The sequence below is a fragment of the Centroberyx affinis genome, unplaced genomic scaffold, assembly GCF_046629955.1.
Source record: "Centroberyx affinis isolate AG114_WGS23_722 - 3 ecotype Tasmania unplaced genomic scaffold, CSIRO-AGI_Caff_v1 ptg005683l_1, whole genome shotgun sequence".
NCBI lineage: Eukaryota > Metazoa > Chordata > Actinopteri > Beryciformes > Berycidae > Centroberyx > Centroberyx affinis.
This window is the reverse complement of record NW_027282866.1, coordinates 32,329-54,403: the sequence shown is the minus strand read 5'-3', so window position 1 is coordinate 54,403 and position 22,075 is coordinate 32,329. Positions and strand designations below refer to the sequence as shown.

The 22,075-nt window shown below is 43.6% G+C and overlaps 1 protein-coding gene across 2 annotated transcripts in view; it reads left to right on the top strand.

The window, feature by feature from the left end:
- The first annotated feature begins 3,098 nt into the window (after positions 1-3,098).
- fancl (FA complementation group L) overlaps positions 3,099-22,075 on the top strand; it is a 20,026-nt gene continuing 1,049 nt past the window's right edge. The window contains exons 1-13 of one of the 2 annotated variants that reach the window (XM_071547138.1): positions 3,099-3,419; positions 4,056-4,114; positions 4,408-4,468; positions 4,973-5,029; positions 5,387-5,484; positions 11,570-11,666; positions 13,723-13,791; positions 15,488-15,502; positions 16,749-16,899; positions 17,390-17,473; positions 19,619-19,664; positions 20,149-20,230; positions 21,204-21,320. In XM_071547138.1, coding sequence (XP_071403239.1) covers positions 3,333-3,419; positions 4,056-4,114; positions 4,408-4,468; positions 4,973-5,029; positions 5,387-5,484; positions 11,570-11,666; positions 13,723-13,791; positions 15,488-15,502; positions 16,749-16,899; positions 17,390-17,473; positions 19,619-19,664; positions 20,149-20,230; positions 21,204-21,320 — 1,023 coding nt within the window. In that variant the 5' untranslated portion in view covers positions 3,099-3,332. The remainder of the gene's footprint in view (positions 3,420-4,055; positions 4,115-4,407; positions 4,469-4,972; positions 5,030-5,386; positions 5,485-11,569; positions 11,667-13,722; positions 13,792-15,487; positions 15,503-16,748; positions 16,900-17,389; positions 17,474-19,618; positions 19,665-20,148; positions 20,231-21,203; positions 21,321-22,075) is intronic. The other variant, XM_071547137.1, reaches the window with a different exon arrangement.

Sequence of the window (22,075 nt, the reverse complement as noted above, 5' to 3'; positions counted from 1 at the left end):
GTGGAGGTGTCGTTTCCAGGGTCAGACAGAACAGATCCTTGGTGTCCTTGGTCTCATGGCACAAATTGGTAGAGGCCTTGATGTCAACAACAGTCTTACGCACATGGAGAAGATTGGATGAAGCTTCAGCCTGGATCTCCTGGTGTAGGATGGATGGGAATGGAACACGGATCTCCTCCATCAGGCAGGTTTGCACTTCGTCCTTTACGGCTTCGGCCTCCTGGATGGGTGGAGGGTGATCAGCCTGGTTGTAGCCTTAACCTTAGCCTCATGTGCCAGGATTGATGGAGTCATATCCTCCGGGTTCAGGATGGCTGGTGCCTTGTTGTCTGCAGCCTTTCTAGTTTCATTTTCCTGGATCAGGCTTGGTGGAGCCTTAACCTCAACCTGGATGGCTGGAGCGGAAACAAGGAGAGTCTCCACTGTGGTGGAATTATCGTCAGGTCGAGCCAGGACAGCACAGAGGTGACATTTCTTTCCTTGCCACATTCAAGTTTAGGCAAGATGCTGACAGCTCTTCCAGCAGTGGGCTCAATTCGTGCTTTTCCCCCTTGATGATATGAGGGCACTGTTCCTCCTCTTTCCCCAAGTCCTGGAGGAACAACATCAGGTGAGAGTCATTTTTGATGAGTGGCTCCCATTCATCAAGATCATGAGGAAGTCCATGGGGTGGAGCGCAGTCAGCAATAAATGTAGAGCTAGCTGACGAGGAAGCAGGAATGTGCTTTTCCCCAAGTTCCTCCTCCTCCAGGTGGACCGAGAGGAACTGCATCAGTTCAGTATCAGCACTGATTACTGGTTCCCATTTGTCAAGATGCTCCAGAGTTGGCCCAAGTTCTGGGGAGCAGTCGACCGCAAATCTAGAGAGATGTGATGAAGCGTAGAGGAGGTCCTCACCAAATCCCTCCTTCTCCAAGTCACAGTGGGATTTGACCAGTGGCTCCCACTCATCCAGGCAGTCCAGAGTGGATCCACAGGGTGAGCAGCAGTCAGCCACAAATCCAGATGTGTCACATGGGGGAGCATAGAGGTATCTCCTTCCAACTGCCTCCAGGTGGTAGTCATCGTCAAAACCAATGGAGGAGCGCTGAAGCTGATTCAGTCTCTCAATGATTTTGAAGTCATCAATCACTGGAGCTTCAACAATGCTGAGCAGGTTGGATTGAGCCTCGACATCCTGGGTTGGGTCCTTGGTCTTTGAGGGAGGAAGGTCTCCTATGTCCATATCCAAGAGAAGTTTGAATGCTGGTGAAGCTGTGCTGGCTATTGGTTCCCATATATTGAGGCTCTCAAATCCACAAGCAGATTTGGAGCCGAGACCAACAGCAGATTCAGGTGACAGGTCACCGTCCAGCTCAGCAATCCCTCCAGAGAAGCTAGAGGCTTCAGCATAAAGGTATCGCTCTTTCTCTCGGACTTTTGCAAACGTGCAGTCAAAGTTTCCATTGTGACTGCCATTGAGGGCGTTGAGTCGAGTGACCATTTGCATTGATGCTGAAAGAAATGCAATGGCAACATCTTAATGAAACAAATAACCACCTTATGTAGCTTAGTTCAAGGTCAATATAGCTTTGTCTTATGTTTTTCATCACAGTTTTGTTGAAACAAACGATGTATGAATGCAAATCAAACTAAGGAACAACTACACACAGATGTAAATCCTTCAACACAAACAATAAGTCAATCCTGGCTGGCTGTGTCTCGATCATCTGTTCAGCGAAATCCTTTGCACTAATCTTTTATGTTAAATAATACAATTTAAAATACATGTGCCTTACCAGTATGGAAATCACTCTCCATGTTTGCCTTTCCACACAGTGGATATTGTTAATGTTTTTCCAAATAAACGCAACGCAAGGTTTGTTTCTGAATTGGCAAGCGAAGACCGATCAGAGATGACAATGTTGAGTCTGTGTCTGTGTTCAAGTCAATAGCTGCCTTTATGATATTTACATTGTAAATTCTATGAGCTGTGCCTGCATTCTGTCAAGCTGGAGTTCATTATATGCAGCTCAGACTCCAGTTAAACTTTGATGAGAGATTTGTCTCACTTGGCATATGGTTTATAAACTAAACATGATTTCAAAAAATAAATAAACAGAATAGAATATTTGGAATTCATTAAGATACCCTATTTCTTTATGAGGAAAACACATTGACTATTTAATTCCTATTGCGCTTTCACTGTTTTAGGCCATAACTTAGCTGACTTAGCTGATATTTTAGGAAAGTATTTTGACTGTAGGCTACTGACGTTATCCATCTTCAAATCAGCTTTTCAGGCATAGAATTTCTCTTTTTTTAGAGGAACATGTACATCCACCCATGCAATTAATAGAAACTTGAGTCTAGGCAAGCAGCTAACAGTAAAAGACCAATCATGGAGAAAATCATAAGACTCCTAAAAGGCACGAGAGACAAACGCCAATAAATCTTGCCTGCTTTGGCTTTACTCATTAATAGTAAGCAAAATCATAAACCAATAAAAGGTATTCACTTGGGTAAAATAGTGAGCATAAAAATAGAACAGACAAGACTGTGAATTAAGAGTTATTTCTCATCTTGTCCAGTGATAGTCAACTTCTAAAAAAATACAATTATTCTAGCCAGCTATTCCTGTGTTTATTAACAACAACGAATGCTGCTTTCAAGTGCTCCTAGTAAGATCCTACTTCAGTTTTCAGAAGTAAATCAGTAAATCAGACTTGCTCATTAGATTCAAGTGCTTTTGGTTTGCTTCTAATAAAAGCAGGATTTGGTTGCTGTTATGTTAAAAAGAAAATCAAGAAGCATAGAGCTGCTTTTTGCTGCTGTGGCAGAATGAAGAAGAGAAAATGCATGTCAGACATTTAATTGATGCTTGAATTAATATATTTCCCAAGTTGTTGTATAATTTATCACATATTAAACTAATTGTGAATATTCATATTCATATTAAACAAAGTGTGGAGACAGAAACACACAACAACACAAATTATTTACACTGAAAGCCAAATATTTCTGCAACTCGCTTATACAGAAATTCCGACATTTCCAACAGCCCATGAAGGCAGCCGCGTGACGTGTAATGTTTTGTTTTTCATGGCGGGAGACATCGGTGTCTGGCTTGGCTCTTTGACATACTGAAAAACAAAAGACTTTCTTGATATATGGTGGTTATTTACAGCATGTAAGGTCAAATGTTTAGCTCAGGCTACGCTGGTGAGTGAAAAGTGTTTTTCTACATCGTAAATTCACTGCTACTCTAAGCTACCCTGTCAGGCTCGCTAACGCTAGCCAAGGAAGCAGTCTTCCTCAGACAGCTGACTGGAAGGTTGACCAAGAGCAACACGATGGAGAGTTCACTGGTAAAAGAAAACCCGCTGCTTTTACCTCTTAACAAGGAGAAAACTGTCTACGACGGATTTATCACAGTCCAGGTAACTTGCTGTGCCAGTGGGCTATTCTGTCTTTTACGGAGAGAACGTGACTCCAAACTGTATTAAAAAATCTGGCAATGTAATGTTTACTTCCCTTCGACAAACGTACATGCATCGTAGAATATAAATTAAGACCTTTTACGAATCGCCAAGAGGCACTGGTAAATTCGGCATACATATAATCCGTCAAGCGGCCTACTTTAATAAATTGGAAACTTTTTAATTGCTTCGCGGTGGTGTAGTTTAGCGGAATAAGATTGTGGGAATAACAAGCGAACCAATTGTAAAAGTTGAAATTTTATTGTTATAAGGGCTGCTTCGCGTATCGGACGTATGCCGAATTAAAGAGTGGATCATTACTATTCAAGTAAGGTATAAAGTCACATTCTACCAAGTATATACATTTGCCAATACGCAAGACAACATTGCGTTGTCAGATTTTTGAATAGGGATTTTGCGTCACGTTGTCTCCGTGCGAGGGCCTTGAACGTCTCAGGGCTAGAATTGAGCTATTAGCTCTAGATAGCACAGCTAGCTAACATTATCACCCTCGAATCTTGCCCTGCAGACAAATTCATTTGTAATATTGTTATTGTGGCTTTCGTGTACAGTAACGTAATTACATTTTTCTCGCAGGAACGAGACTTCAGAATGAGAATACTGCTACCACCGGATCACCTACTCAAACAGGCCAAGTACACATTATCCTCTCTCCTCTGTTTTCAAGCTGTTTTTATGCATTTTTGAAGAGACATAGCCTAGACATACTGTGATCAAATGATATGCTTGTCTTCTACTTTAATATGCCAAGACAATTCAGACAAGTATGGCATTTGGTGTAATTAGGATGGAGAGGTCACAGGAGGCTACATCCACATCCTCACCCAGTACAGCTGCATCCTCAGCTACCGCGCCCCCACATGACCACAGTATAGTGTTATGTGCTGTTTTTCTTGGTCCTAACATCTGCCCGACTTTGTCCTTGTAGGCTGCACTGCTGTTGGCAGCTGAAACACCTGTTGCGTGGATATGAGCACATAGTGAAGCAGGTAACCTCTAGACCGGACCAACCCGTGTGTTGCATTTTCCTGCCTGCTGCCTCCTAACAGTATTTTGTGTTGTGTCGTGGCTAGCAGCTTTGTTTTTTTCTGTTCTGTTTATTTTTTTTGTCATGTCTTTTTGGCTGTCTCTGTGTTCGCTGCATCCTGCCTGGCCTTGTTCCCGCACACTCTGTCACCCGTCAGGTTTGCCTCACTCGGAAGCAGAGAAAAATATTTTTCACTGTTTAATTAACATCGCCTGGAAAATGTCCCTATTTGTTATGTGGCCCCTCAGGGTTATTTGGATGAGATTGATATTTCACCCCGGGCTGCAAAGTTCATTATTTTCACAGCCTTTAAGCTATCATTAATTATTAAAGCTGGTGGCAGCCCCCATTAATCACAAACACTGTGTTTGATTTGAATGGCTGGCTAGGGGAAAAAAATAGACACTGTCACTTCATTATCCTCCCATTCAAGGATGTCTTTTCTCTCTCGTTTGACTCCTCGCAGAGGCTGCAGCACTCGGCTGATCTTGTCAGTTTCATTCTGGAGCTGAAGACCGTCTTGGTAAGGAGGCGAGAATGACACAGTGGTTAGCACGGTCGCTTTGACATTGTAGGTGTATGAATGGAAAGTAAATGGGAACCTCCGGGCATTATCAATAGCCTCGATTGCGAGCGACACGTGTACATGTATACCTCGTTAGATTAATGAAAACTGTAACGGCCTTTGTGTTTGGCACCAGACGAGGGCGTGAGACATATTGGCCCGGTTCATTTTTTTTGTTGTCTCCTCCTGTCTGATTTATGTTGCGGGGCTTTTAGCGGAGCGATGGAGCGATGGTGGAGTGAGGACGTCGTGATATGACATGCATAGTAATCTGGGTTTAAAATAAAAAAAAGCGCTCTCTCTCTGTCACTGCAGGAAGTAGCCCTGAAGAGCCGTCCTGAGTGCCGCTCCATCCCACCTCCACAGTATTACTCCCGGCTCATCTCGGAGATGGAGGCCCTTGGCTGGGACAAGTAAGTGGGCTGCTAGGAGCACTAACACCGGCTATATAAGCAGGGCTTTAAATGAACTCCAGCCACTTGTCAAACGCTGGGAAAGTTTGGCTGTGACTACTAAGTCTGTCAACTCCACTATGTTCAGTTTCTATATTAATAACTACTTTGGCAGCTAATAAATTGCATTGTCTGGTGAAATTCTGAGTTCACTTGCCACTGTGGCTGTGCAAAATTAGTTTTATACTCTTCATATGGCAAACTAGCATGCCCTCCATATGTTAAAAGTAGTGTCAAAGTTCCATAAGTTTCAAAAGTCTTAAGTGATCTAAATTTAAGGCCTCAAAAAGTATTAAAATACTCTTAAATACATTTATTAGAGGTCTTATTTTCACCATGTAATGACGGGTTTCTTTGCACTTAGATTAATACACAACATGGTTAGAAATACAATATGCATCGAATCTGCTTTACTAAACACAGTTGGACTTCATGTCTCTTAACAGTTAATTCCCTGGTGTTATTCGTCTTATTCTTTCTCTATTTATAGTTTCAGAACTTCCATTAGCTGCGTTCAGTCAGAAATAGGCCGGTTTTGCCAGCTCTGTATGTTCATTTTGGCTTTTAAACACTATGTATTTGCACTATGTATTTGCTAATTAGAGTAAACTGATTGCTTGCTGCAGCGAGGAGGAAGGCTATGCAGTAACACTAATTTGTGACCGGTTGCTGTCGGGCAACATTGCCAGAAAGCTCAGAAGCAGCCAAATCTCCCTCGCTGACAAACAAGTAAACAACGGCAAACAATGGAAACCTATGTCAAATTGGTTTTGACAGATTTATCTCTGTTCAGACAGAGTGAATAGACGTCTGGCGGCAAGTTGGTTTGAGCTGCTTGCGATGTGGACAAGACCCATCAGGCTTAACCCAGACCTGGCAAGAGACAAAGCGTATATCTTCACTTTGTGTAGCTCCAAAAAGCTGCTGTATAGGATCTCTAATGAACGTAAATAGTCATTTTAAATTGATGCACAGCTGATAGTCAAATAATTGTTGTTTTCTAATGAACATAATAATGCTCCAATACCCACTTGCATGATCCTAAGTACTCCGAAACGAATTTGCCTATGCAATTGCTTGCTGATAGAGCTTGTTTCTCTGTGATCCAGATATCAACTCTGGGTTTGCCCTATTCTCTGTAAAGGCTGAAGTGGTAACATTGCTGTAGGAATGTTGAATGGAGGTTAAACTCTTTATGAACACACAATAATGTTCATACGCCAAAATGAGGCTATTGGAAGCCACTCGCAGGGCCGGAAAACTCGGAAAAAGACACTAGTGGAACTCATTTAATGAAGCGAGTGTGCGAGGAAGAGATATAACATATTTGGAGTTTCTCCCATTTTCCCATAGGAGGTCAAATTAAACCGCTTAAGTGTGCCGAGGTACCTAGCCCGCTATATGGAACAGCCCATAGTCCTGCTAGGTTTTTTTTTTTTTTTTTTTTTTTCCTCCCAGCAGCCTAAACAGATTGGAGAGCGCCGCAACAACGCAGCTCCACATTAACGAATGGCTCTTAATGACTTCCTTATTTTTAGTTATTGAGTTATAGTTAAATCCAGGTCACATTTAATAACTCGCAGCCCACGTGCGGCGGCGGGGCCCCGGCTAATACCGCCGTCTCCACTTGTCAGGAAGGTAGTGGTGGTGGGGAATGTGTGTGTGTGTGCGTGTGTGTGTGTGTAGTTGGATGATCTATTCTCCCTCAGCTCGGATTAAGCCTTGACTACTACACTCATTTTCCACTTTTCCTATTAATGACCACAGCTACAATTATGATATTAGCAAAATGCAAATCGCTCTAATTGAAGACTCTCAGGTTTTAATAGGAGAAGGGAGGGAAGTGGGTGGGTGGGTGGGGGGGTGGGGGGGTTGAAGGTATGCTTTATGCGGGAAAATGGGCCCAACATCATTTCAGTGTCGTGTTACGGTTAGGAGGCATTATACACAGTGGGCCTCAATCTCCAAAGCACTCGAGATTCGCTTAGCGTCTTAATTGGCACGGGCCGCGCTAATAGCCGCCAGGGGTTTTTCAGCTGTAATTCTGTCCGCTGATTGGGCCAGGTAAACGAGTCGGTCTCTCCCTCTCTCTCTCTCTCTCTCTCTCTCTTTCTCGCTCTCTCTCCGAGTTTGCATTGGCGAGAGTGGTCATTTTAATTGGCTGGAGATGGCACGCCACGTGTTAATTAATGGGAAACGGAGTCAAGTAGGTCAGCCGCCGTCACTCGGTGCCCCCCCCCCTTCCCCCTCCCCCCCTCCTGTCTTCTTTTACGAGGCCGGTAAAAGTCCCCGACTAGGCTTCGTTGGGCCTAGCGGGGCCCGGGGCCGAGGGATTGCACCGGCTATAGCATGGGGTTTCTTTTTTTTTTTTTTTTTTTTTTTTGCGTTAAGTCCAGGTGATGAATCGGCCCTATACGCAAATGATGTAAGTACAATCACAAATGGTATCGGGAGTTATGGAGTTACATAAGTAATGAGTATGTCCTGGTTAGCCCTGTTAGGCCGTAAACCAGGCTAATGAATATATAGGTGTCTCTTATAAGATTAGTGTATCTGGGTGCTTCTGTACAAAGTGTGTATGCATTCGGTCTGCATGTGTGTGTGTGTGCATGTGACTCGCATCGTCCTCTATTTCCTTTATCATTGCTCACCAATTCCTTGGATACCTTGTGAACGTCATCATTTTGCACTTGAATTACTCATGCGACACGCTCACACACACACACACACACACACACACGCTATGTATGTGTTGATCTCATTGTTCATGAATCACTCAGTCGACACACACAAAAAAAAAAAAACACGCACATAGACACACACACACACACACACACAGAAGCACAAATGTGTGTCGCGTGCGCTGTCTGGAAGCAGCTCAGTTGGCTGCGGAGTTGCAAATGGGATGCTCTCATCAGTCTTCCCAGCAGGACGTCTGACTGTCACGCTGTTTCCATCATGGCCAAGTAGGGGCGGCGACTAGTCCCTGCTAGCCCGGGCGGGAGACCCCAGAGGAGAGGAGATGGAAATGATAGGGACGCACCGATGAGACTTCTTCCACTGCCGATAACTAATTCCAGAGTACGGAACCTTAAAGTTGGGCCGATACGGAGTTGCTTCTACCGAAAAATATAGACTATATACTGTAGGTATGCCCACTTTTAAATTAATACAGAACCTGGTTAGTAGTACAATCTGCATCCTATCTGCTTTACTACTATGGTGTTAAATTCAATTCCAGGTAGCACTGAAAAGGTCTTTAAAAGTCTTATTTTTGGCCTTCTGAAACCTGCAGATAGCCTGTATTGTGTATTTGCCAATAGAGTTAACTAATTCCTAACTGCAGCAATACAAAGAATATGCAATCAACTATTTTAGCGTCATAGGACTAGGAATAGGATTAAGATGAAACCATTTTTCTGCTTTTGAGAGAATCAACATCCTTTTTATGTGTGGGCTTTACAAAGCACTAGCACTTTATTTTATTGTTTTTGCTTATTTATTGATTGTTTTTATTTGGACACTTGTCACTGCACTTGCATAGGTCTATTAACTGGCCTCGCCTGACTGATTTGTGTATTTATTGCTGTCAGCGGTAATGGGAATTTTATGGGGCTATGCTGTATATGTATATGTTTACTTGATGCCCTGGCTTGTGTCTATGCTGAGGAAAAGAGAGTGGCCTTGGTTGATATGGATGTTAAATATCGAATTGGAAAAGGTCATAAAACCAACTCTTCTCATATGGTACGCATGGTTTTTGGTGTTGTATAGTCAAGAAGTTTTGAACTACTGTTACCTTATTTTAGCCTTGTATCGGCCTGATAGCTAGTGCTCGACTCATTTAAAATGTGGCATGGGAGGGATGTGTGTGTGTGTGTGTGTGTGTTAAAGGGAGAAGATAGGGCAATGTGTTTGGGAGATCTTAATGTGCAGATGTTTTTTGGAGATAGTCAGATGGAGTGAAGATCGGGACTGAGTGAAACTGAATGAGCGTGAGAGAGGAAAAAAATGTATCTGGCCCCACAGCACGCGAGAGTGAGATTTCGAGCGGAATCGGCGTGAAGACGGCGATACGAGCGTGATTTGACCCCCTCCACGTCCGTGCCCTTCCCCGGCGTTCAATTGCGTATCGCTTTTTTTTTTTTTTTTTTTTACGATTCGGGCCGCGTCGGACATCATCTCCCATCATTCCATCACTCCCCCCCCTCCCCCCCTAAGTGTGCGTCAGGCAGGGACACACCGCTCACATCACTCCTCTCCAACGCGCTCCATAAATCCCCGGCAGAAATACAGCTTTGTCGGGCCTCAGTGCGGAGCGCGCGGCGTAATGTATTGTAAATCTAGACTAGGACTGTCCAAATCCTTTTGTCTGAGATCGGTCTTTTGTCTTCCGGCCTCAATAGACTGGAGTCGGACTGGAAAGGAGGAGGAACTGATTCCTTAATGGTGTGTTGGAGCGGGTAGCAGGAGCAGTAAATCTGACAGCGGTGTTGGTGCATGCTCGGTGGAGATCAGTATTTTGTCTTCAACTTCAATAGGTTATAATTAGTTTGGGTAAAGGGGAGAATCTGATTTAGCGCTTGACTGAAGCCCTAAAGTTTGAACCCGTCGCAAACTGAGCCTGAGAGGTGAGAACTGTGTGAACTCCAAACCCGACTAAGGCGAAGTCTTGAATCATTTTCTCGTGAGAAATCGCTAACGACAGCGGACTGTTTTTTCAACAGTGTTTTTTGAACTTCAGCAGACAGGTTCATTCCCTGGTTCATTCAGCCGGTATTTCTTCCACAACCATGTGTCAATTTTCATCCCAAAAAATTCCAAGTATTCAGTGTTTCTCCAGGAATTTTACTGTCAGGGTGGAAGAGCGTCTGAAACAGAGTTTAAACCATCATGGGACACTAAAACTCTCCCTTTTGAAACCCAGACTGATGAAATTGTTTTGGGTTCAGCAGCTCCTTATGGCAGGATGTCCCACCACACCTATTCAATGGTAACAGAAACTCTGGGACATATTACTACCTTTAAATCAAGAATGAATTCACAGGGAAAAAAAAAACTGTACGGCAGGTTTTGCAGACTGGTTTTAGGTAGCTGTTGTCAGGGAGGAGCCTCCATCATATTGATATTTCATATTTAAAAAGGCCCGATATGTATCAGCAAACCGATATGTTCAAATCTACTTCAAGCATTTATTAATTCATTGTATAACATACCCTGTCCCTTTCTTTTTCACAATCATAAGCAAGTATTCATGAAATGCGACTGCCCCAATCTCAATAGAATCACCACCTTTTTATCATATTTAATTGTTTTATTAATCAAAGAGGTTTTGAAACTGAGCAGCAATTTGATCAATAATATAAATGTAGTTTACCCATTCACAGCAATAGCCTAACTTTGATCTGTGGCCTGCAGACTGTGAGAGGAATTTGTCTGTGCTTCAGTCCAGTCCTTTGTATCTGTCAGGTGATATGTCAGTTGTTGTCATGTGATTAGACAGTTACTGCTTGCAGATGAAATCAGTTTGTTTGCTCACAGTTTTTCCACAGAAGGCATAAAATCCAAAGGGTTTCAGTGTTGCACATGACTCGGTGTGGAAATATTTCTCTCGGCCTCAGTGCGGTTGGGTTTGTTATATTCCTCCATTAGAGCATTGAAATGCCACTCGCTTGTCTGCTCTTTTGATTTGAGCAGAATCACAAACAGCATGAACGCTACACTAAACATTTAAAGGGAAATCCCACTTTTTAACATAACTACGCATTCAAATGTTAAATATTTGACGGGGTTCAGTTTGGAATTTAGGGGGGTAAAGTAAAGTGCCACCTCTAGTCGGGCCTTGCCTGTGTTGGAACCAGGAGTGATAAATCTGAAAGCGGTGTTGATGTCTCAATGCTGCTCTCTCCAGAGCGGTGATTAATGATGGATGATGGCTGCTGTCATTTCGCAGTGCTACATGTACACCTCTCTGTGAGTGGATTTAGTGGGGGGATTTATTATGTATGTATTGTGTGTGTGTGTGTGTGTGTGTGTCCCTCTTCAGGCTGCTTTTCATAGACACAGAGTTCCGTACGTTGAGACTGAAAGCCGACGACTCCTCCGGAAGACAGCACATCCTCACTGTTAAACTTAAGTCCAAGGTAAGACACACACACACACACACACACACACAAAGTTTCCCATAAGAACTAGACAATTTTCACACCATCAAGAAACGGATCTACAGTTAGATGTTGACCTGCAGAGGGATCCAAATCCTAACAGGCAGACTCCACCAAACGCATGCGGGACGTTCAATTTTGCTGATAGCAAATCAGCGATTTCCATCTGCACCCCTAAATCTAGGTCAAACCGGAGAGGGTGTGGAGAGACACGATAGCCCGCTGCGACTGAGATGTAGCACAGATAAAACATCTCCACGTAGGCCTCAGCGTGAGAGAGAACCCTCCTCTCTGTGCAGAGAACACCAACACTCCCACACGCATCCACATAGCTGGTAGTTGTACATCTACGGGATAGTGGGAGTAGTACACAAAATCTGTACCTGATGTGGGTCAAAGTAAATGTATGCTGGTGGAATAGTACTCTAATACAGGGTTTCTCAAATGTTCTCATGTCACACATACCCAAATGCACAGATTATAGGCCATGGTCCCCTATTTAATAAGATTTTGTCCCAGAAACACTCCCAATAAGGGAGTATTGTTGTTGTTGATTTAGTATTGAATTTAATCTGTTTACACTGAGATAATAGTGGCGAGAGAGGCCTAGGTCTAGAAAAGTCAGTCTTATACATTCTCTAGTTGGGAATTAAATTATAGTGACATTAAACTATTCCTCATTTTGCTGGGGACCCTCTGGAACTCCCTCAACGACCCCTGGGGGTTCCCAGACCCCAGTTTGAGAACCACTGTTCTAGTAAAAGTAAGTCATTCAAAAGTCCAATACAGTCATAAAAAAAAAGTATATGATCAATTGCACTTATTGTTGTATTTCAGTGCTAGGGAGCGATCCAGTGTGTCATGTGTCAACCTTTATGGATTAAAGTGGTCCGTGTATACTTTCCCTCTTTGAGATGGAAGTCAGAAAAATCCATTATTCTTTTTTTCCTATATAGTCCTAATATGTGTGACCACTGCAGCTGTTGGATAAACAAGTCAAAAGTACGCTATTTGCATTGGAACGTAAAAGTAAAAACTTGCAAATAGCTCGGGAGCAAGCGCCTCAAACGATTACAAACACATCAAAACCGTATCTCAGCACAGTACATGAGTAACCGTACTTTTCCCACCCCTGGCTCTCTCCGACTCTCTTCTTAAAAGCTCCCAGTCAGGATGAAGCGGTCTCGCGGCAGTCGGGAGCGAAAGTAGCACACAGTGGTGGGCGCACATTCTGGGCCCCGGTGGGTGGGTGGCAACGGCCAGGCGAAGGCGGCGCTTTACCTAAGCCCCAGATGAGATCCGCTGGGAGGGGGGGCGGACGAGGGAGGGTGGCGGGACCCCACCCTGTGCCCACCTGCCCGCCCGGCACCCTCCCCCTCTCCCTCCCCCCCTCCCCCCCCCATCACCTCTCTGGCACCGGGTATAAATAGCTCGGAGTCCTCCCTGCGATCCAGCTGCCTCCACCGGATCCGGCGCCAGGTCATCCCTCACCGGGCACAGCCAGGGAGGAGGCAGCACTGGCATGGAGGCTTGGATGGCAGGGAAAAGCGAGCGAGGGAGGGAGGAAGAACAGAAGGAAAGGACGGAAAGTAGTGTAGCGCTGAAGGTGAAAGGAGGAGGGGGGGGGGGGGAGTCTGAGAGAAGAGAAAGACGCCGGAGAAGTGGTCAACGGTATCGGTCGTGTTCACGGCAGAAGTGTAGTTTTTGATTTTGGTTTTTCCCACATTTTTACATTCAGTTTACTGAGGGTTTACATTTACATTTTAGGCATTTATCCAGAGTAGATCACTAAAAATCAGGAGTGCAAAGGTCAAGGCCTTAGTCGTCTTAAAGTATTGCTGTAAACTTAGAACGATTATATGAGAGTGAAGTGCTAAGAGAAGAAAAAGTGCTAGATAGGGAGAGAATAGGGAGATAGTTTTTTTTTTTGCTATAATAATTTGGGTGCCCATTTTAAAGGTGCAGTAAAACTCTGCTATAAAGTGTTAATAAAAGCTAAATAAACTTTCTCCCATCCTGTCCTCTGCACCCATAGCACCCTGCAGAGGCTCCCGAATGCTCTGCTGACCTGCCGGTCCCCCTCGCCATAACCTGGACGCCACAGGTACATGCATTACACACAGATACAGTACATAAGCTTATAATGGCCATATAACCACAACAGACCCCTTATACATAGGATCCACGCATACAACATTCATACAGACAGATATTTTACAGACATTTCAAAAAGCCTCAAATCATTTTTCAACTGTTGTGCAATGACACTGAACCATTTGTCCAGCCAATCATGCCAAGCCTATGTCATTACTTATATATCCGTTGCTATTCATCACATCATTTATTGACAATTTTTTTTCCCGCCTCAAGCGGACGCAAAGACTTTTGTGCAATATCGAGGGAAATTTCCATTCAGCCTTTTCTAATTCAATACACCATAATGCTTTCTTTCTCTCTCTGCTTTTTTTTTTTTTTATCTCTGTCACTACCTCTGTGTTTCTCTGTGTCACTTACTCAGTCACACAGAGAGATTATGTCTTTTTTTTTTTTTTTTTTTTTTGCACTCGCGCAACCAGCCGCTTTGTCCATCACCAAAAAGTAGCGTTCCATATCTGATCATCTATCATTTACATCAGTGTTTCAAATGTATGTGGAGAGGCTGGTGTTGTCTGTGCGTGTGTGTGTGTGTGTGTGTGTGTGTGTGTGTGTGTGTGTGTGTGTGTGTCAGAGTCAGGATGTGGGGAGGAATCGGAAAAAAAGAGGAGTGAGAAGTGAGAGAGAGAGAGAAGAGAATTTGTGGGCAGGGATGCTAATGTGTGGGCAGATTTGTGTGTGTGTGTGCGTGTGTGTGTGTGTGTGTGTGTGTGCGTGTGTGTGTGTGTGCGTGTTTGTTGCTGAGCTGATACATGGCAGGCGTACAGTGAGGACCAGCTTAGAACAGCGCTGCCGTATGGAGCCTGTCTGCCTGCTGGGCCGTTGATGGATCTCTCCCACACTGCAACATGAAGTGTGTGTGTGTGTGTGTGTGCGCGCTCGCCTGCCCGCGTCTGTGTCAAGTGTGTTTTTGTCTAATGTGTGAACAGTCCGTGCGTGTGTGTGTGTGTGGCGGGGGGGGGGAAGGGCCTGTCTGTCGGCAGTCCTGACATGTTCATTTGAATGAGTAATTATTGCCTGCTCTGTTGCAGGGCCAAGACGTGCCACTCTGTGTATTTGTGTGGAACTAGAATGGAAAGAGAAATAAACCGTAGTGTGTGTGTGTATGTGTGTGAATGTGTACATGTGGGTGTGTGTAGAGTTGTGTGTGTCCTTCTGCGCTTGCATACGACACAAAGGTGATTTTAATAACAAAAACTTGTATGTATTAGTCGGACGTGAGTGAGAGATTGAGTTTGGCTGAATAAAAGAGTGAGTGTGTGTGTGTGTGTGTGTGTGTGTGTGTGTGGCTGGCTGAGCAGTGGGCATCATACCCACTGTTGAGTGTGCGTCATAGCATGACTGTGCCCTGCCTCTGTGTGTGTGTGTGTGTGTGTGTGTTGTTGTTTCTAAGCATAAATTTAGGGTTCGACCAATAAGGGTTTTTCAAGGCCAATACCGCTATTTATGGATTGAAGCTACCAAAAGCTCTTATTTTGTGCCAATATTCAATATTTTTTTCAATTTAACCGTTTTCATGTCAAAAAAAAAAATCCACCAAATTTGTAAGGATTCAGTGTTTTCCCACAGAATTGTATACTTTCAGGGTCTTGTATACTTCTCAGGGACACTAAAAAAATAATAATACTAATAATAAAATGCTGAAGTTTGATAGCGTCCAGGTTAGAGGAGTGAAGTGTCTCAAATTCAGGTCAGTCAAAGATATCATAAATAGATAAAGAGCACTGATTGAGACGCTTTAGGAGCAAATCTCTAAGACTCTCTTTCACTTTCTCACTCACTCATGTTCTGCCACTCAAATACAGCCGGAATTCAATTACCAGCTCTTCTTTTTTCCTCTTTTTTTTTTTCTATTTAAACTGGGCCTAGCGTAGTTATCCTGAGCCGTAACCGTAATCATGCCACTGGCATTAATTGGGCTGTAATTGCCGAGGCTCTCAGCACCTGGACGATGCTTAATTGTGTGCACTGTGCTGGCACAATGACCCATAATTTTTGGTTCATTTTTTCCCCTAATTTTTTTTTCCTCTCGTTCCATCTTTATTGCTCTCCCACACCTCTATCAGCCTCCCTTTCTCTCCTCCTCTGTGTGTGCATGTGTGTGTGTGTGTGTGTGTGTGTGTGTGTGTGTGTGCTTTAAGTTGCTTGAATTTTTACCAACTGGTCAATCACTATCAGCACTTTCCGTTCGCTCAAATTGCCTCAAATGAGGTGTTGCAGGAGTAGCGCTGTGCAGTAGGTTGCATCAAAAACAAGCCAAGGTTTATAGCCTTGCCAGTGTGGTATTTCACGGTAATCCTGAAAGTACTTAAAGGATAGATTCTGGAAAAATAAAACGTAAAATCCTCTCTTTCTCTCTTTGTTGTCTCTTTTGAACATAAACTTAATCACAATTTGCAGTTGTTTCCAGGCACTCCGCACCTCCGTTAGCTTCATTTACCCCTCACTGTGGCTTCAGCGCGGAGCAGCTGATTCTAATCCGCACATTTCCCCCCCCCCCAAGGCTAAAATATCAATACTCCCAAATCTCACCGCTTTATCGCAATAATGAGTTTTCAATTCTAATAAGAGGAGTTTGACTCGTCGTGGCAAACAAAACCAATTTAGCCACTGTTATCTTTGTGTTCTCTTTTCATGACGGCCCACATACTTTGAACCTGAACTCTCAATTATTAAATGACTTCTTATAGCTCCAGCCAGAAGACGGAAACTAGAGATCGATCTTATTAACTGTTTATTTTGAGTTGAGGAAAAGATCATGTTCATAAACGAGCGATACATATATTTAGATTTCAATACATGTGTCTCGTGGTTAAAACCTTTTTCATTAACGTTGAACTTGAAAAGCTGTAGCGCTGTAGCGTCGTAGCTGAACCGCTGTGCTTTGTTGCGGTTTTGGGTGGGTAGAGTACTCTGGACCAGCTCCACGGCCAGTTCCTGCTGGTTTTGGAGTCCGTGGCAGAGTTCTGGGCGGTCCTGGACGAGATCGACAGCAAGACCTGGATCCTGGAGCCGGAGAAACCCAGCCGGGCCGACACCATGAGGCGGATCGCCATCGGTACTGTGTCACACACGCAGGCAGATCTCAGTGTTTCACCCAATAGGGCATGGTCACACTGTTGGTCACATGACACTTTGCTTCCATAATGACTAGTTGCAAGTCATTATGAGACTTAGGTACAAGTCTCAGACACTTAACAGAAACTCCCACAACTATTACCAACTTTTCTGCCACTACTTTCTCCATTTTCATTCTGGTTGTTGTTGTCATAAACTGTCAGTTGCCTACATAGTGTGAAACCCTGCCTCTTCTTTGCTGTGATTGGTTGGTTCACAAAAACAGCAGTCAACATCATGTGGTCTCCGCTAAAAAAGTTGAACTTTTCCCAGCTTTCGAAATCTCTCCGTTCTTCTTAAAAAGAGGCAAAGCGCAGCGCTTTTTCCGACGCCTCACTGTTTCTCCCCCTTCACTTCAATGTAAAAGAGATGGCGGTACTTTGAAAACAATACACCCCATGTCTCTGTGTGTCTGTGTGTGTGTGTTGCAGGGAGCAACGTATCCATCAAGGTGGAGGTGGATCCCAGACACCCCAAGATGCTGCCGGAGTGCTGCCTGCTGGGAGCCGAGCATGGTGGGTAGACACAGAGACACCTCAAAGTGCTTTTTGAGGCAGTGCAGGGGCATTATAAGTTATATTCTGATTATAATACATTCATTGTCTGCTAATAAAGCCTTTAGAGCATCTCTTGAAGTACATTTGTACCTAAGGTATTTCCAGGAACTGCAAATGACAGGCAGAGCAGACTGGATCAGGCCTAAGTTGACTTCGAAATGACCGCCATGTACCTCCTCCTACTTGCAGTGTGAATTTAGGGTATAATGGGAATGGGTGTGTCCTGAGCCTCTTCATAGTACTTATATCGCTTTAGTCACATACTGTATCCTGCCTTTCCCCACCCCCAAAGGATTGATCTGAGCACTATGGTACAAACACTGCTTCTACCCATCCTTATTCACACCAGATCATCAGATGTAAATAAAAAAAAAAAGGAAAAGGAATAGCTCTGTAATTTCAGCATTGAACTCTACATGTCTCGACTACCACCCGGCCGGTTGTGTTGACTGCGGCCCGTCCGCCGTGTCAGAGGAGCCGTTTCCCCCCCGAACGGCACGTTCTCATTCTCGCCACGCCAACACCGGCGCCAGCTGGCGAGGGTTTTGGCGCTTTCTATTTAAGTCCCCGTCAATTGTCGGCGATTGTTTCTGTAAACCCAAGGTCACGCGACTCCTAGCCAGTTGCCTAGCAATGCGACTCAAAAGATATTAAACACACACACACACACACACTTCAGCCGCCCGAGACGGGGAGGCAGGCGGCGACCCTCAAATACGAGGGGTCGCGCAGAAATATTGCTTTTTGCATGTAGGAATAACAAACAGCGAAAGTGATGAGCGCCGCGCGGAGACAGAGCTCCCCTGTGGAACAGAGAAAGTAATGACGGTTCATATCTGACAGCGGAGACGCTCTTGTCTGTTGTGAACCGGGCTGTTGTCAAATAAGAGACGGCGTTTGAGGGCTATGCAGGCTATATATTTAAGACACAGGCTGATTTTTTTTCCGAGGGCGCGCACAATAATAAGGTATCCGGAGGTCCTTAAAAAGTCTGGGGGGAAAAAAGTCTTCACATAAATGAGCTAGATCTAAGGCCACTGTTTACGTTTGTGTTTTAAATAGTCCTTTTTTTCACCAGGTAATGACAGAACATAGTTAGTGCACCATATCTATACTTTACTTTGTGTCCCTTAATTCATTTCTGTCTTTTTTTTTTTTTTTTTACTGGCCATGCATAGCTTCACAACTTCCATTAGCTATGCTCAGTGGGCTGTTTTTGCCAGCGTTGTTTCCTTATTTAGAATTTTAAATGTGTCTTAAATCCAAATCCTAAAAAAGTCTTTGATTTGGCGCTTTGAAACCTGCATATACCCTGAATTAGGGCTGGGCGATATGGTTGAAATCAATATCATGATAATCATAAGGATTTTCCTTGATATCAATATATATCACGATATGGTTCATGTATGCAAAATCACATTAAACAATCAAATTAATGTTCATCTCATTGAACCGAATGGTAATGTTAGGTGTGGTGTCAAATAAAACAGAAATATTCAAATAGTATTCCCGCCATACCTCATTTTATGAGAGTTTTTTTTTATGTAAAATTTGCTTGTCATCAATTTAGACAGCAGAAATGTGTGTCACGATATTAAAATATCTTCATATCATCACTAGAGCTGCAACGATTAATCGATTAATCGATAAGTTGTCAACTATTAAATTAATCGCCAACTATTTTGATAGTCGATTAATCGGTTTGAGTCATTTTTTAAGAAAAATAAGTCAAAATTCTCTGATTCCAGCTTCTTAAATGTGAATATTTTCTGGTTTCTTTCCTCCTCTATGACAGTAAACTGAATATCTTTGGGTTGTGGACAAAACAAGACATTTGAGGACGTCATCTTGGGCTTTGGGAAACACTGATCCACATTTTTCACCATTTTCTGACATTTTATAGACCAGACAACTAATCGATTAATCGAGAAAATAATCGACAATGAAAATAATCGTCAGTTGCAGCCCTAATCATCACGATATGATTCCACTGAAAGACGATGAACGATGATATTGAATTATCGCCCAGCCCTACCCTGCATCAAGAGTGTTTAGCAGAGAGTGAAGACATGACGCAGTGTTTGTATTCCTTCTCCGTTGCAGTGGTGACCCCGCTGAGGAGCAAGCTGAACGGCAACATGCACTTGTGGTGAGAGACGAACTCCTCCTTGCTGTTTCTTCATCGGCCAAAACCTTCTGTCACGCTTTCACGTCGGGTTCTTCTTCGCCATCACCATCACCTAATGTTAGATGATGGTTACCACAGAGTCAAACCATGCACACCAGTTTAGACCGCTCTGAGGCCAAAGAACCATCTGATAATCACACGGGGGGGGAAAACGTAATTACTTCTCATTTCGAAACAAGGCTGAGACTCTAAATTTCACCACAGGTTTTAACATTCCGCCTCCCTGCATGACACATCTCGGGAAAATCTCACTCCAACACCGTTTAGTTTTAAATAGCAGAAATGTTTTTTGTTTTTTTTCTCTCCCTCTCTCTCTCTCTCTCTCTCGCTCTCTCTCTTTTTATACCAATGGTGGAAGTCTCCTAATCATCCCCCAGTGTCTTTGCAGGCTCATTTGCATGTGTTTAATTAGTGTGTGAAGGAGCTGTCTGTGGTCTGCTGGCAGGAACCCGGACTCCAGCGTCTTGCACAACCTCCGGGATGTTTTGGAGATCGAATTCCCGTCACCTGCCACCCACGAAAAATCTGTATGTCACACAGTTGCCCCCTTTTCCATTTCAAACATGTCCGTTCCCATCATGATTACCCCTAGCGTGTGTGTGTGTGTGTGTCTATGCATGCATGTATACTACTGTTTGTGTGTCCGTTTGAGCCTGAAGTTATAAGGGGGTGGACATACAGCATCGCCTGTTTTTCCTGTCTATTTCCGTTTTTTTTTTTTTCTATTTCTCTATATATGCGGGCTTTTTCTTTCAAGAGGTGGGCACAAATTCCCCTTTAATTGGGTTGTTTACAGATAAGATCATTAGAATAACAAAGATGGCAGAATTCTCGGCACTATCAAGATCGCTTTAATCACGCAAAACCATTTATCTTTTTTTTTTTTTTACACTTTTTTTCTTCCCTCCTCCCCTCTCTGCGGATGGGTTGAAAGGGCGTCGTGTTTATCCGCTGTCGCCGCAGTGATTAATGCCTCGGCTTCATTAACATTCAGAGGAGCGCAAAAAAAGTTGAGTTGACCAGATGTTGATTTTTTTTTTTTTTTTTTTTTTTTTTACCTGCCATCCTCTCTCTTAATGGATAGCTCCGGAAAAAAAACAGGAGCTTCTCATTACGGCAAAATGCAAACGAGAGCAGAGAGAGAGAGAGTCTGTGTGAGATAGTGTGTTTGTGATGGTGGGATTGGAGAGAGGGAAAGAAAAGAAGCGGGTAGGACTGAAGGCGGGCTGAGAGAGAGGAAGCACGGGGGAGGCGGGAGTGAAAAGGTGATGTCACCAACAGCACTAGAGTTTTAACTAGGAGGGTTATTTATCGCTCGAGTGGGTTGAGCGCCCGGTTACAGAAGCCCCACCCGAATCTCCAGCATCCTCCAGCAAACTAGCAGGGAGCACACGCACCTGTACCCCTAGAGTCTGTGGAAGTGCATTATATGAGAATGCATGCTGAATATTTTTTACTTCAATTGCTGTAATTGTGTGTGTGTGTGTGTGTTGTGTGCAGAGCTTCAGCGTCGAGTGTGGGATCTGTTACTCCTATCGCCTGGAGGCTGCGATCCCTGACCAGGTGTGCAACGACCCTCGCTGTGGCCAGCCCTTCCACCAGGCCTGTTTGTACGAGGTACACACACACACACACACACACACACACACACACACACACACACACACTCAGGCCACTCATTTCAGTGCAGATCAATCAAAAGGTATGAACAGTCATTCTAAGTACTTTCAAAAGCATACCCATATGTCTGTAATGCAGGTGACGAATCATTAATTTTTTTACACTAATTATGTTGCCCTCTTCTACCAAACTTCATCCAACCTGCATGGAAGCTGAATTTAGTTTAACCAATGAGACAACAGAACTATGTTAACTAGGGTTAGAGTTAAGTGTGTGTGGCCTTTTAATAACAATTGGATTTTGGCCAGTCAGTGTCATCCACCTCTGATATGATGGATATAATGCAGTTTGATTGATTACCTATTTATTATAGAATTGATCAATACTACACTGGCTGTCTATGGGAAGCCCTTATCCTGAATTGATTCTAATATGACGTTTTGATCAGATTCCACACAAGTATGCAAGAATATGTTATATCATTGTTATCATCATCATCCTGGGTTTCAGTGGAGAGTTTTAGTGATGATGGTCTAAATGCAGTTTCAGAGACAATACAATTTTGGGAGAAACACTAAATACTTCCAATTTTTTGGCATGTAAATGGCATAGTTTAAAGATGCTGAATACATCAGCCAGAAATTATTTGGTTAATCATTCTTTATTTTTAAGTTTGAGCACATATCCTTGTGTGAGCCCTAATACTGTCACATTAGAGACACATGGCTCTCTGCCTGGCACTATGAGGTGAG